The 15899-nt window shown below is 36.8% G+C and overlaps 1 protein-coding gene across 12 annotated transcripts in view; it reads left to right on the top strand.

Annotated features, from left to right (window-relative positions):
- The window catches only part of UTRN (utrophin), a 457624-nt gene that overhangs the window by 204768 nt on the left and 236957 nt on the right, over positions 1–15899 (top strand). For all 12 annotated transcript variants that reach the window (XM_064486618.1, XM_064486616.1, XM_010983720.3 and 9 more), the window contains 4 exons: positions 4588–4805; positions 6858–6975; positions 9895–10100; positions 11690–11844. In XM_064486618.1, the coding sequence (XP_064342688.1) occupies positions 4588–4805; positions 6858–6975; positions 9895–10100; positions 11690–11844 (697 nt within the window). The remainder of the gene's footprint in view (positions 1–4587; positions 4806–6857; positions 6976–9894; positions 10101–11689; positions 11845–15899) is intronic.

Raw genomic sequence — 15899 nt, 5'->3', positions numbered from 1 at the left:
CAGGGCCTTTGTCTTATGCATCACCATACCTGTAGCATCTAGTCAGGTGCCTTGCACATAGTAGGTTCTTAATAGATATTTCATGAATTGAAACAATGAATTTTTAGGTTGTTTTCAATTTTTTTAAAACTACAAAAAGTGGCAGTGAGGATTGGGCTGAATAATGTAGGAGATATCCTCTAGGGTGTATTGTGGTGAATCACTGGGGCATAGAACACGGGCAGCTTTACTTCACTAGCTGCTGTCTTGATGACTTGTTCCAGTTTACCCCTCCACCAGCTGAACGGGAGGGTTCTCACTGTTCTACCTGTTCCCAGCCCTCCAACATTTTATTCCCAGGACCCATGAATGCTTTTAAAAATTATTGATCACCTCTAAGACCTTTTGTTTGTGTATTACACTTACTAATATTTACCTAAAAGAAAGCAAAACTGAGAAATTTCAAAAATTGTTTATTAATTTGTTAAAATAACAAAATAATAAATCCATTCTATTAATAAAAAATAATATATTTTACAAGATAGTACCATAATAAAGTGTATTTTTCAAAACAAAAAAAAAATAGAAAAGTGGCATGACTTTACATTTTTGAAAAATCTTAATTTCTGGCATAATAGAGGACACCTGGATTCTTGTATTTGCTTCTGTATTTGCTTTGTTGTGATATCACATGTCCTGTAGCACTGGGCAAAATAGCACTCTACATCTAGGAAAGAATGAGCAGGGAATAGGCAAACAACTTATTATGGTGATGGTCATAGTTCAGTCATCCATACCCTTTGGAAGGATCTCTAGGAACCCAGAGCTCTCCAGAGATCAATTTTGGAACCTGTGACCCATGGAGAAAGGGCATTTCATTTTTAATTTGTGTTTCCTCAATTACCTGTTATTCTTGAGCCTTTAAAAAATATGTTTATTGTCTTTCTTATTTCCTCTTCTGTGGATTGCTCGCTGATGTTTTTTGAGTTTGAAAAAAATATTTTGGTTACTAATTCCTTGTCTGAAATGTGCATTGTAAATACCTTCTCCCTTAATCCTTGGCTTTTAAATTTTTTATTTGTGGAACTATTTTTAGAATTTGTAAACATTGATGATCTTTTCATTGCTTTCCTTTTTTGTGATTTATTTTAGAGCTCCTTTGGCATTCTGAGGTCATAAAGATACTCTTCTACCTTTTACAGTTTTAGTTTTCATATGCAGGTCCTTAATCCACTGAGAATTAATTTTCCTGAGGAGCATGTGAGGTCAAAGTCTGTCCCATCCTCTTCCCCCTGCAGCCATGGGTCACTGCTTTTCCAGCATCATTTATTGACCAGTAAATTTGTCTTCATTGATCTATACTGTAGTCTCTGCCAAGGTTAGGTTTCTCTGCCACCACTGTGGCTCTTCTCTTCTAGTGGTCTGTTTGAATGTCTGGGTCTATAACACACCAAGTTAATCATTCATTATTAGCTGAGTAATACAACTAAGTATCTTGTAGGGCATAACCCTCTGTCAAAAATAAAAAATTTTGATTATTCTTGGCCCTTTTCTTTTCTATATTAATTTTAAAATCAGAAATTTGAATAAATAATTTTGTCAAGTTACACACAAACCTGTTGGGATTTTTATTAAAATTGTGCTGAATTTACAGATTGTATTTTTTAGAAAATTATTTAAGCCTCATTTAATATGCTATATACTAAACTGTGTTCCAGATGGTTCTAATAATTCAACTACCCCTTGTATAAAAACCAAAGAAAATGACCAGTCTCATTATTAAAAACAAGATAAAAACATACAAACCAAAAAAATAGAGAAAATATTTATCAAATCTTCGGAGAAGATAAGAGTAAGTTCTGGGAAAACAGTTCCCTAAGACAGATTTATGTGTTTAATTACCCCAATTTAGTTAACATCTGTATGTTAAGAAGAAAAATATTTAAATCTTAAAATAGAAATGGTGTTTTCAGCAATATGATAAGGGTTTTTCTTTCCTATATAAAGAGTTCTCCAAATTGATAAAGTAGTAAATAAAGAACACAGTTATAAACTATACCATATTTGATTAATAAACATGAAGAATTTTATCCTCGCTGTCAAGCAGAAAGACATTAAATGAAGCAACGGTGAAAGATGTGTGTTTATCCATTGAGATAGAATTTTGTTTATGTGGACACAGGATGTTTATCAGTTCCACACACTCTGCTGGAAGTTTAAATTTCCAATTTTTAAGAAAACAATTTGGCAATAAGTGTTAGATACATTAAATTTTTTGTATTTTCTGACCAATAATTCTACTTTGAGAACTTTCTACTAAGGTGGCAATCAGAAATGTAAAAAATACCCTACACAAAAAGATACTCCTTGCAAGTTCTTTTTTTCTTTTTGTTGTTGTTGTTTTTTTGTTTTTCAAGTTCTTTTTTTTTTAATTCAACAAATATTTATTGAGCACCTTCTTTGTGCCAGATAATATTTCTAGGTGTCAGGGATTCATCAGTAAATACACATAATAAGTGAAATACATGGTATAATAGAAGCAAAATAGAGAAGTGTAAGAAAGACTGTGCCGCGGAGGTTGGCAGTGGAGCACATGAGGAAATCAGATGTGCTGAGGGAATACTGAAATTTTAAAAAGAATTTTAAGAGTCCTTCCAAGATGACAAGTAAGCAAAGACTGAGTGAAATCACCTTTGTTGAATTCCCTTAATATTTTTCTTTATGATCTCTGACTTTCAATGTTGTGATAGGAATTTTAAAATATCCTTGATAGATGTCTAAGGCTGCCCATGTGTTAAGTTCTATCTGTTGATAATAGCTTAGCTGTGAACTGGCAGCTTAGCTGAGAACTAGGTATAAATTTTCTTTTTTAAGCTTTTCAAGTAGTGAATTCTAGGCTGTTTTTATTATTTTGAAAAGGGAGAGTTACAAATAATTACTAACCATGCAATAGTTAGTGTTAATTAAATTTGTTGATGGAGGAGTCTTGATTTATTAAACTTTTTTCTAAACTTGGAAGGTTATATCTAAACATTTACATATGACTAACCAACTCCTACATATGGACACAAGAAAAGCATAGTAATCGCATATACAGTTTAGGTCAGAATTCTACAATTTAGAGAAGGAAAGGGGAAACCTAAATTATCGGAAGTGACTTTGATGGGTTACAAGAAAATTTATTAATTCTCATGTCTTTCAGAGCCATGAATGGAAGTTAGGTTTTAATGTATTTGTGAATTTCTTTTGATTGGCAGTGGCTCCATGAAATGTTGTGTTGAGACAATTGTTTCTAAAGTTGCATCTTAAATCACTGAGAAAAATGTCTGCAGTGCGAGGAAGGAGGGCAGAGGGGAAGCCCTTGTGCTCTGTACTCATCAGCTTTGACCTACATTAGCAGAGTAGCTTACGGGCCACATCAAATCCACACCCAGCATGAGTCAGGGTTTTGTAAAATCAAAACCAAGGGCTTGAGTTTTCTGTACTTGTAAAATGTGTGTTGAGAATCAGTGAGTGGAAATGGACTGAATCAGCAGTCTAAAAGGCTCAGTCATAGAGAAGGCAGAATGAAGCCTGTGTCTCTGAAGTGTGTGTCATATGTCTAAGTTGAAAATGTGGCAGATGTATAGCCGAGGTTGACATTCATGTATTAGAACCTGTGACGATCAAGAAAAGTAGCTAAAAATAGGGGTATTCAAGAAATAATCATTCTGTGAACCAGCTGGACTTCTGCCAACAGGTGTTTCTCAGTCACAGTGCCACTTTCTTGGGGTTCTTGCTTTCTTTGCTGTCTGTGAGAGGTGGTGCTTAACATCTGGCACTAACAAAATTATTAGAATCGTGAAACTACTTTTTTAGCTTATTATGACTTACTTTGATTTGCATACCCTATTGGTTTGCTTCCTCAGACCTAGAGTTCTTTTTCCAGCTTTCCTGAGAAATAATTGGCACACCTCACTGTGTGAGTTTGAGGCGTACAGCACGACAGTTTGATTTAAGTGTATTGTGAAATGATTACCACAGTAGGTTTGGCTAACATCCATCTTCTCATACAGATACAACAAGAAACAGAAAAACAAAAGGAAAAATTTCTCTCTGTGATGAGAACTCATAGGATTTATTCTTTTAACAACTTTCCTGCGTATCACACGGCAGTGTTAACTACGTCATCATGTTGTACATTGCATGCCTAGGACTTGTTTATCCTGAACTGGAAGTTGTACCTTTGACCACCTTTCTCCGGCTCCCCCTCCCCCACTTTTTGCCTCTGGTAACCACGGGTCTGATTGATCTCTTTTTCTGTAAGTTTCCCTCCCTTTTTTTAGATTCCACATATATATGTGAGATCATGCAATATTTGTCTTTCTCTGTCTGACTTATTTGACAGAGATTGTGTGTTTAATTGGCTTTCCGGCTACCAAAGACATATAGGTACTTCAGAAAATACCATTGCCCTTTCAGTATTAAAAAATAAATAACTCTTCCAATTTTTTTTTTTTTACTTAAACTAAATTTTACATGAATACACACACACACATCACCATTATATCACCGCAGTCAAGTTATCTTGCTGTTTTATTAATGCTTTGCTACATTTTTACATTTCAGCTCATCCCAGTGTCCAAAAGGTGGTGCTATCATCATCTGCATCCGCTATTCCTCCTGCTCCGTCTCCTCGTACCTCAGAAATTTCAGTTCCTGCTGATCTGGATAAAACGATAACAGAACTAGCCGACTGGCTGGTATTGATCGACCAGATGCTGAAGTCCAACATTGTCACTGTCGGGGATGTAGAGGAGATCAATAGGACAATTTCCCGAATGAAAGTAGGTGCCTAGTGGAAAGGCCTGTCATGGAAACACCTCAACACAGAGGTTGCTGGGATGTTTGGATCGCTTTTGTGTATCTTAAACTCTGGGAGAATGAGCTTTAAAAAATTCTTGGTCTGTCAGACAGCCACCGTGGGCTAGCTCTGAGGAGTAAAGCTTTTCTTGCCTTTGTGTTGTTTTGGTGAGATCAGGTTTACCAGCGTGAGCTGTAGACTCAGTGTATTTTAAAGACCTAAATTTTGAACCTAGCCACATCTGTATAAATGTAAACCAGTGTTATGTTTAATGCCTGATGTCATGTAGGGAAATTTCCTGAAGCACCTTTACAGCTGATATTTCATAATGAGATTTTTTGTTTAATTGCTGACATAAGAAGTGAGAATCTCCTGGTTATAATTTTATTATTATACATGTACCATCTGGTATCAGTCTGTAAAGTTCTTTTTCCATCTTCAGTGTGTGCTTGGTCCTGGACTGTGTGTTATATCGGGGATATTGAAAAGAATATGCCAGACAGAAATTGGGAACGAACTATCAAATAGTAATAACAGCTATTGCTGACTCTTCTTAAGTGCTTAATGTGTGCTGGATGTTTTTCTAAGTATTGTACATGTTTTATCTCATTCACTTTTTGAACAATCTTACGAGGTAGGTACTAATTCTATCCCCATGTTGAAAATATGGCCGTGCCGAAATGGAGGCATTGAATGCGTCTGAGTAGGCAAGTCCTGTGTCCAGGCACAATCTGATAAAAGCTTCAGGGCAGTACAAGCCGCCACTCGGGGGCCAGGATGAGGAAGGGGATGACTTCCACAGTGAAGGGAAGCAGGCTGTGTGGGGTTTTGACATTTAGGGACAGAGTAAATGATACTCCTGGTGTAGGGACCAGGGAGAATAAAGCCATGAAGAACGTCGGGTCAAGGACTGTGCAGTAAAGGAGTGTAGTGGGAAGTGAGGCAGCAAAGACGGCTCAAGTTCACTTTGTGAAGGTGCTCGTAGACCATGCAAAGCCCTTCGGGCTTTTAGTCTGTAAGCAGTTGGCAAACATCTTTTTTCCCTTTTTCTTTTTAAAATTGTGACTAGAGGCTGATGATAACAATGCTCTGCTTTAGTAAGAAGACTGGGAATAGTGCAAGAGATGCTTAAGACAAAGAGGAAAGCCCTTTCTGAGCAGCAAAGGTGATGCTGTTGCAGTTAGCAGAAATCAGGACTAGAAGCAATGGAATGAGGAGGGTTTGACTGATTTGGTTTCAGATACGCTGTGGCAAGAGGTCCTTATGCCACTTAGGAAGAAATGAGCAGCATTCGTTGAAATGCCTCTCTGGGTTTCAGGATTAGAGGTTGCAAATAAGCCATTTAGAAACAATAATTTGATACTATAGGAATCACTAAAATCTGCAAAATTAGTGAATTCACACAGAGGATGCTCTGGGAGAGAATCTTTGCCACACTATTTGTACTTACCGGAAATTGTGTTTTCTAATCTTTATGGCTATTCATTAGTTATGTACTTAAAACACACCATTTTGCTGCTGTTGCTAGCTTTTCTCCCATTTTTACCCTTACTAAGAGGCACAGAGTTACTAGAGCGGCAGTTTGTCATGTCTGAGATGGTCTGATTTGCAGTTATTCCCATGAGCATCTTTCTGACACTCCACCTCTGCTGGAGGGCGGACAATGCGAAGCCTCAGCAGCAGGCATCACTACAAATGTTCTGAAAGTACTTCTTAGTTTTCAAAGGGATTTTCTTCATTAAACCTCCTCAGACTTGGTATCACTGAACTGTAAGCATTTTATTGTTTCTTTTTTGTGAAAACAAAAACAGAGCGGTAAAGCGCCTTGCGTGGCGATCCAGGTGGTAAGAGGGAGAGCTGAGATTTGAACGTAGGATCTCTGACTCCAGATTCTGCACTTTCTCGGCCACATCACTGATGCCTCATTGCCTCTGACGGGAGAACAGCAGCTTTGAGGTCAGCACACGTTTTGCTCTGATAGGATCCTCATTATGTGGCTTATTAACCTATCTTAATAATCATTTTGTCTTAACAGATCACAAAGGCTGACTTAGAGCAGCGCCATCCTCAGCTTGATTATGTTTTCACATTGGCACAGAATTTGAAAAATAAAACTTCCAGTTCTGACGTGAGAACAGCAATCACAGAAAAATGTAAGTTTTTTAAAAAAATTTTATATCATCATCCACTTTCCCTGAAAATGGTCACACACACATGCACACACACACAGATGTGCACATTTTTGAAGATTTTCAACCAGAAATTATTATTTGATAATTTGATATTTAATACTCTTTATTAATAAAATAGCTTTCCTGTGGCTTTTTTTTTTTTAGTTTTTGTGAACATTATCATAATTTCCTTATGAATTCCTTAAAGTATTAACATCATTACTTTTAGTAATTATCTATACATTGGATTTTTTTTCTTTTAAGTTAGGATTTCTTTTAAAGGAACCAAAACCCCCCTAAAGTTAGAGAAACCCATAGGAATGCAAATCCATTCTTCTGTTATATTCACTAAAACCAAATCTTACCATCTTTTTAAACTCACCTTCTCAAAATTCATTCCAAAAATGTTTATTGAACAACTACTATGTACCTGTGTGCATGGCACTAATTTGGGAATACTTTAAATATAAAATAAAACAACACAAAAATTAAGTATGTAACAGCAGCAGCAAAGCTGTCTGTTTCAAATTTGCTTTCTGGCTTAAAAGCGTTTACTAAATCTGTACGACATACAAAACAAAGTCTAAATTCTCAGGGAGGTCACGCAGGGACAGTCGCTGTCTGCTTCCATCATCCCCTCTCTCGCTTTAGCCCTCAGCACTGTCTGTAGCTGTTCTGTGCTGTACGCATTCTTTAAAATGTCCTGACATTTCTTAGTCTCCTTACCTTTATTCACATTATTATTATTTTTTTTTTTTTTTGCCTTTTGGCCTTTTCTCCCCAGGTGAGATTCTGCTCTGCAGCTAAAATGCCATCCCCTTTGTGAAGTCTTTCCCACCCTCTTCTAGTCCCTGATGAACTGTATTTTCTGTCTTTGGTACCTGCTGCGGCCTTTCCCCATCATTTCACTGTAGATCCCACAGTTACTTTAATTCTCTCTCCGCTCCATAGATTGTGAACACTCACCTTTTAGGCCCCGAGGGCTCCCACAGTGCCCAGTACAAATCACGTACTCAGTAGATATTCGTAGCAGAACACAGACTGGAAGGTATATTATTACCTTGTCTAATATTTCTGAAGGGAAGGAAGTCAGCTCTTCCCCCTGTAAAAAGTGTTTCAATTTCAAAATAAATGTGGCAGCAACAAGGTTAAGAGATGAGTTAGCAGGGAACTTTTAGTGTCTCAGTGTTGGTTTATTTTTTACAAAATAAACCATTTTCCTTCTTTCTCCCTCTTTTTATTAATTGATGGATTGCTTGTGCCTGTTCGGGAACTCTGGAGTGACCCTGTTTGCTGTCACATGGCAAAGGCAGCTTCTCTGCTTTGGTGGCACCAAAATGCTTACAAAACCGTCTCCATTTTGCTTTCTCAACCATCTTAAGTTTTTTCCACCACCTCTCTGTCCAAAATGTCTTAAAGGTTTCCTTCTCCCGAATATCTTCCTTTTCCAGTTTAACTCTCTTTTTGTTTTCTCTCTATTTTTTTGATATAGAGGCTCCCTGGTTTCCACCCTATTCATTATATGGAAAAGCAGTCTCAGCCGGAGGGTGGTACCTGTAGTGGTAACCTGCTTTTAGCACTCATTCTCAGTGAATGGGATAATTTTCTTATTTTTTATAATAAGCCTGTGATACTTGGTGTCGCTTCCAATCTTTAGTTTTATTTACTCAGCATTAAAGGATTCCATTAGTTATAGAATTGGTCATAAGTACTTTATGTAACTTTTTAACTGACAAATAGAATATTATGATAAATTAGTGCTGTCCTTAAGTTACAAACTTAAGCAATTTACTTAAACTGTTAAATAAGACAGCATAAAACAGATAATCTCTCTGAATAATTTTTTTAAAGTTATTACACATAAGTATAATTTACTTAATTTTCTGAACAATCTTAAATTGATAGCTCTTATGGTTTACTGTAACCCTGTATGATTCAAAAGTTCTCACTATGACTTAGCTGCAGTCTTAGTTTGTAGTTAAGTTCTTCTTGTCCTGGAATTTAACTGCAGCCCTTCAGTCTTTCTGGCATGCAAAGCATCTTTTAGATGTTTGTTTCTAACCTTCTACGTACTTATTATCATTGGGTTGTTGAAGATACTTAAAGGTATTGCTTACTCGTACTTCACATCAAGTCATGGACTGCCCCTGAAGTAATTAATCAAAAGTTTACGTTTCCTTAGATCTCTTTTTCCTTAACTCCACGTTAAAAAAATTGAAGAGGAGAGAAAGTAGGGGAAAGAAGAGGAGGAGAGAGAGAGAGAAAAAAAGAGAAAGAAAAAGAAACAATAATAAAAAAGAGAGAGAAGAGCCAATACAGATTTTTTTTATGATAAAGAACTGCTGGATACATAGAACTTGAATCTAATTTACTTTTAGTGTTTCTCTTGAATATATAAAAATACTTCCTTTTGGAGAGGTTTCATGCTGCAGTAAAACAAATGTGAAAAGTATTCTTAAATAGCTTGTTTTCTTTTAAAATAAGACTAGCTTAGAGCATTTCCTTTGAGGATGCTGAGTGATTATATCTATGGTCATAAAGTTCTAACATAAAGTACTGTTAAACTCTACCTTCTTCAACCATGTTCTGTAAATATAAACTAGATAGGAATTTATTTTCTGCATAATTATTGGTGTATCCATTTATAATAGTAGATATTTTTATTGTGAGATATTTTAATGCCTTTAAAATAGAGTTTAATTCAGGATTTTTTCTTCAAGGTTTCAGAAGTAGATCACTTGTATGGTGTGGCAGACATGTATTAAATTCCTTTAAAATGTATCAACTTGCCTCCTTTTTCTTTTCTATATTTAACCTTATTTATGATAAATTTGGCATCAGGTATTTTTCCCTTTCCTGATGGTTACTTTCTGGGGTTATTTTTTATGATGCTTCCGACAGTGGAAAAGGTCAAGACCCAGTGGGACAGCACCCAGCATGGTGTGGAATTGAGGCAGCAGCAGCTGGAGGACATGGTCATTGACAGTCTGCAGTGGGACGACCACCGGGAAGAGACCGAGGAGCTCATGAGGAAGTACGAGGCGCGCCTCTATATTCTGCAGCAAGCCCGCTGGGAGCCCCTGCTCAAACAAATTTCTGATAATCAGGTAAGACTCATGAGATGCTTTTTGGCATTATTAATGTGTGGGATGGGCTTTTGTGTTCAATTGTTAACTGTAATTTTTAGGACCTTGTCTTAATGTTTTCCCAAGTGCTTAGAATACACACTGAAACTTATATAAAGAATTTGACCAGGAAGATTTTCGAAAAATTTCTGAAGGCAGAACAAGTAGGAATGCAGATGTAGCTTAGATTTAGCGCTCACTGACTCTTTGCAAATGGAATTCACTCATGAACCAGCATGTAGAAAGAAAACATTTTCAGGATTCCAGAAACCCTCCTTTTTCTCCCTTCCATGTCTACCCTGGAGGTTATTTTTAATTTATGAAATCTCCTGAGGCTTTCATTTGCAGGCTACTGTAGTGAACAAATCAGGTAGTAAGTGAGTTTAGCTTCTTTTAATACCTTTGTAACCAAATCATTTTACCAGCAGCACCATAGCAGGTACCTGTCCTGTGATCAGTTTGATTACCGAGTTGATATTGAGCACTTATGGTGGTTTTAAAGTGCTGCTTTACATCCCTCTATGGTCAGAGAAAATATTCTTGAATTGGCGGTGATGGTTGTTAGGTTATATTTTGGTGTAAAATTTATCTGCCCTTCAGATAACCTAAGATGAAAGTGTGCATTTGTGAGGGATATAATGAAGAATATGTGGGAAGCAGAATCCAAAACACGAGAGTATGTTTTTATTCTTCACACGTGTAGATTTCTGTGGTTACAGTTTAAAAAGCAAGGGGCCGGGTGTCCTGGTTTCCTGGCTCATTCTCTGTATTTATGCTGTCTACTTACTTGTTTTCGCCGAACGTCTCCAGACTAATCGCCAGCAAAGCCCATGGACACTCAACTAGAGGAATATAATTAATAGTGATATCAATGTTTCAATCATCATATCCAGAATGTTCTTTTCTAATCAGCATTGTGGTTCTTTTCTTCTGGAACTTTAGGGTGGATTTTTCTGCCAGTTGCTACAAAAATCATTTTAGGAAGATTCATTTGTCATTTAGATTTAATGGGGAATATATTGATGCAGTGGCTCTCAGAGGTCGAAAAAGTGTGTCATGGAACCAATGCCTGTGGATACACAACATCCATTTAGTTTAGTCAAGCAACTCTCAGTAAACCTTGCTTGGTGACTTCATCCACCCTAGCAATTAACTTTGTAAACATATACAGGGATCTGAGGCAAGAGAACAGAGACTTTCATATGCCCTTTCCATCTCTCCAAGCGCCTGTAGACAAACTAACTCTGTAGTAAGTGCGTTCCTGTAAGATGCATGTTCCTCTCAGGGTCAGAAGCATAGCAGGAGGAATGAAAAAGACAAACGATTTGAGGAAGTAAAATATATCAAAAAGGAACAAATGATAACCTACTTGATCACTTTCTTAGACATTTTTCTTTTCATTTCCAGAATAATTTTTGTTTAAGCTTACATGCAAGAGTTTAATAATCTGTTTTCTTCTTTTAATATCTGTGTCTAAAATATGTTAAAACCTACTGGAAAGACCAGTATTTTGGTAATACTTGTTGTTGTGTGACCCATTCTAACAATTACACCTGAAAATTACACCGTAGATGTTGCTTCAAGAAATGGGTCCTGGTGATGGTATCGTAATGGCATTTGAGAATGTCCTGCAGAAACTGCTGGAGGAATATGGTAGTGATGACACAAGGAATGTGAAAGAAACCACTGAGTACTTAAAAACATCATGGATCAATCTAAAACAAAGGTAACGCCAAGGCCCTGGCAGGTGTATGTGTGTTGTCAAGTTAAGAATTTGATTGCTTTGGCTTTCTCGTGGGAACATGCCAAACCTGTGACTCCTAGAAGTGCATTTTATTATTATTATTATTATTTTTTATCACATGTAATACAGAATGTGTATTTACAGTAGCCACTTGAATTGCTACCATGGAGTTTTTCCTTGAATAAGTCTGAACCATGCCAGTCATCATTTTATGTGTTCTGATTTTCGTATGCCTCTCGGCATTACCCACAATATATCTTGAAGTACTCTGACAGTAATGAACATTTAAGTATTTACAGATGCACCAGGGTAATATTTTCCCTAATGTTAATGAAAATACTGTGCCATTTGGCCATGTGATCCTTGACTGAGGCTGGAAACACATGGATCCACACCAGACTCCTGAAATACACTCTGTGTATGTTGGGCTTCAACTAATTTGTTGTCTTTTCTTCCCATTACTCTGTCTAGTCAGTGTATTTGGGACAGACTAAAATAGCATGTGTGTTTATAAGAGAAATTTTTCTGTCACTTGAACACCTAGAATTTGAGGTACTATAAACAGTGGTTAGCATCTCTTTAAGATTGCGTATTTATATTCATCATCAGTAAAAAAGTGTTTACTTCCTGCATAGTACTGGGAGTACCTGTGTCTAAATGAAATTATGGTTTCACACACATCTTTATATATTCAGATGCAACTGCCTGAAAGCTGATTTGGTATAAAAAAACACATTTATTTTGCAAGGAATAAAATGGATAACATTAGAACATTTTAGGATATATACTGGTAATAAAGGATGGCCAGGCATTTAATAACAGTTTAATATGGAGGTGTTTTTATACATTTTTAGAATACCAGTTTTGGTTAGAATCTCTAAAATAGATTTTTGGGAAGCTCAAAGAAAAGAATTATGAGGCACTGCAGGAAAATGAATGAGTTGCTTTGTATAGCTAAGATTCCGGAGAAAATAAGACGAGGGTAGCAAATATGAAACTTCAAAGCGGTTAAAGCAGAATGTGTTTATACCAGTGAGCGTTCCAGCATTTTAGTACAGCTGCTTTTCTTTTGTTATAACAGGTTGTTTGGATATAGTAGGGATCTCAAAACTAAGACAGCGAAGAGGGGGCAGTAAAAACAGCTTTAAAGTACAAACTTCCAGTTACAAGATAAGTAAGTTCTAGGGGTGTAACATACAGCATGGTGACTATAGTTAACAGTGCTCTATTGTATATTTCAAAGTCACTAAATAGGTCTTGAAAGTTCTCATCATAAGAAAAAAACTGTGTAACTGTGCAGTGATGGATGTTAGGTACGTTTATTATGCCAATCATTTTGCAACATATATCAAATCATTGTGTTGTACTCCTCAAATTAATACAATGTTGTATGTCAGTTGTATCTCAATTAAGAAACACAGCCTTAACACTCTAAGAGAGTTTGTCCTTAAGCACATTTTATCTCTGTTTCCAAAAATTCCACATATAAGAATTATGACTTTGTTTTTATTGTGAACGATACCAGAAAAACTGATCACTTAGGGATGTGTGGTCTGCTTTATTTAGCAACTCCACTTCTTTTTTTGCTTTCGCTTTGTAAGTATTTTAAGACAGCCTACAGCAGTAGTTAGATTAGATGGAAGAGGCAATTAAAAATGAATTATATTCCAAGGTGATCTTTCATTTATCATAGCTAAGACGACCACAGTGTTCCAATTTAATGGTGGTTACAAGTCATTGTCTTTATTCTATTTTCCTTCTGCATTTTGGGAGGAAATAGTAAACATGTTAAAATTTGACGTGATTTAGGTATATTATTATCTATAAAGCAGAGGAAATACAACAAAACTGTGGCTCACAGGATCCCGTCATGAGTGATGGCTGGGAATTCTATGTATTGCCAGAATTTTCTCCTTTAAATATTGACAATTTTTAGCTGTTTAATTGGCGGTCTTTTGAGAATACACAAATCTTTCCATGCCTTCTTAAACAAAGTACGTGAACCTACATGAAACATTTTTTGAATTCTTGGCATTATTGTTATGAAAATATAATTAAGGAACTGTAAGAGCTATGCATGACCTTACAGTTGATTTAAACCAGTGTTTCTCAGTCTTTTGTACATTCTCATTCCCCTAAGGAGCCTTTTCGAGGTTTTCACCCCCAGGACATTTTAATACCGTGGGTATACTGTGTATCTGTTTCTGTACTTTATAGTTGTGCTTTATACATAAAAAGAGTAAATTGTTTTCCACTCCTCCCACCCCCGCCCCACCAAGGAACCATTTATCTTTTCCACTGAGAACACTTGTCCCCTCTAACACTGTCAGGCTCAGAGAAGTTAAAGGACACGTTCACAGTTTCATAGCAGAGCCAAGACGACGTTTTTCTACACTAAATGATGACAGTGCTCTCCATGCTGGGTAGCATGGGTAGCAGATTTACTCAGGCTGCTATACCTTGTGCGATTTTGTGCTTTGTTTTCAGTGTTTGAATTTTATTGGGCATCTCCTCGTCATCAGGTTCTGTGCTGAGTTCTTCACTTGCATTATCTCATTTAATCCTCACAATAACCATCGGAGACAGGCAGAATTTTCATCCACACTATGTAGATGAGTGAACTGAAGCAGGGAGAGATTAAGGAATGCCCGAGATCACATGGCTCATACAGGCAGAGCTCAGATTGGAATCCAAGCTTTTCTGACTGTCCAGTCAGGCTATTTATTACCTTTCTTTAAAAACAGTTTTATTTTTCTGCTTTGCTATCAGAACATCAGCTATTGCTGATGACTCTGTGTACCCACCTCTGAGATCTTTGTGATAACGCTTAATGGTTCTTATCTGTGGTTGGGCTTAGAAACCAGATCTGATGAAAGATGTGGGGCCATCTGCTCTGAATAAATGTAACAGTCTCCAGTACGGGGCTGCTGTGCCTGACCTCATGTCCCCTGAGAGGCCTCAGACCATGGCTTGTCTCCCAGCCATATTCTGAATTTACATTGTTGTCAGCCAGATTCTGGAGGTGAAGGGTTAGTATACTTGCACAGGGAACACCGTTATTGCAGCATAAAGTGTGAAGTTTAATGTCAGCTCTCAAAGGATACGTTTTGTATGCACTGCAATTGGACTAAGTAATCTGGCCATTCACAGTTACAGGTCCACAACACCTTATCTACAACACAGAATCCAGTGCGCTCTGATAACAGGAAGCTTTGAATTGACAGGAGGCTATTTATTACAGTCTTCATTTATCCTGCTTAGTGTGAATTGTGTGAATAGCCTTGTTTCTGGCCACAGAAACAGTAATGTGTTGGCCACCTCCGACCGTGGTTGGGGGTAGTAAGTCATATAGATACATTTACAATAATAGCTTTCTAATGTACAAAAAATCCTTAATTCTGAAACGTGGCTGGCTCCCAATATTTTGGATTCTTTAAACAACTGTTCTGTCTCTGACATTTTGAACTAATTGGCATATCATGACCACTGCTCTTTTCACTGGTGAAATTTTTTTCTTCCATCTCTTAATACCAATTAACAAATTTTGTAACACCAATTGAGATAATGATAGTTGAAATGCACTTATAGTAACTTTTGGAGTGTAGAGATCTCATTTAGGTCTGAAATATTATTTTAATCCTGGAGTGCATATGTTCATGTATTTGTGTATGTATACACACACACACACACACACACACACACACACTTGCCCACATACATATACACACAGAGTTATTTATACTGAAATATTGTGAAGGAAATGAGACAATATAACTTTATGTTATAAAGAATATCTTATAGATCATTAGTTATTATGTATTTTTCTCTTTGCCCTTATCCCCTGGAAGCCATCTTTCGTTGCTCATTTTAAGGCATTTCTCAGTTTGTACAGGCAGGACAGAAAGCACACTGGCTATTCAGTATCTGGCGATCCTTGATTAACATCCCAACTTACCCACTTAACCACCTGTGTGAACCTTGACCAAGTTATTTCAACTGACTGAGTCTCAATTCCTTGATTGTAAAATAGAGGGTAT

Source organism: Camelus dromedarius, chromosome 6 (assembly GCF_036321535.1).
Source record: "Camelus dromedarius isolate mCamDro1 chromosome 6, mCamDro1.pat, whole genome shotgun sequence".
Lineage (NCBI taxonomy): Eukaryota > Metazoa > Chordata > Mammalia > Artiodactyla > Camelidae > Camelus > Camelus dromedarius.
The sequence above is the reverse complement of the archived record's forward strand: the minus strand, read 5'-3'. Positions and strand labels throughout refer to the sequence as shown.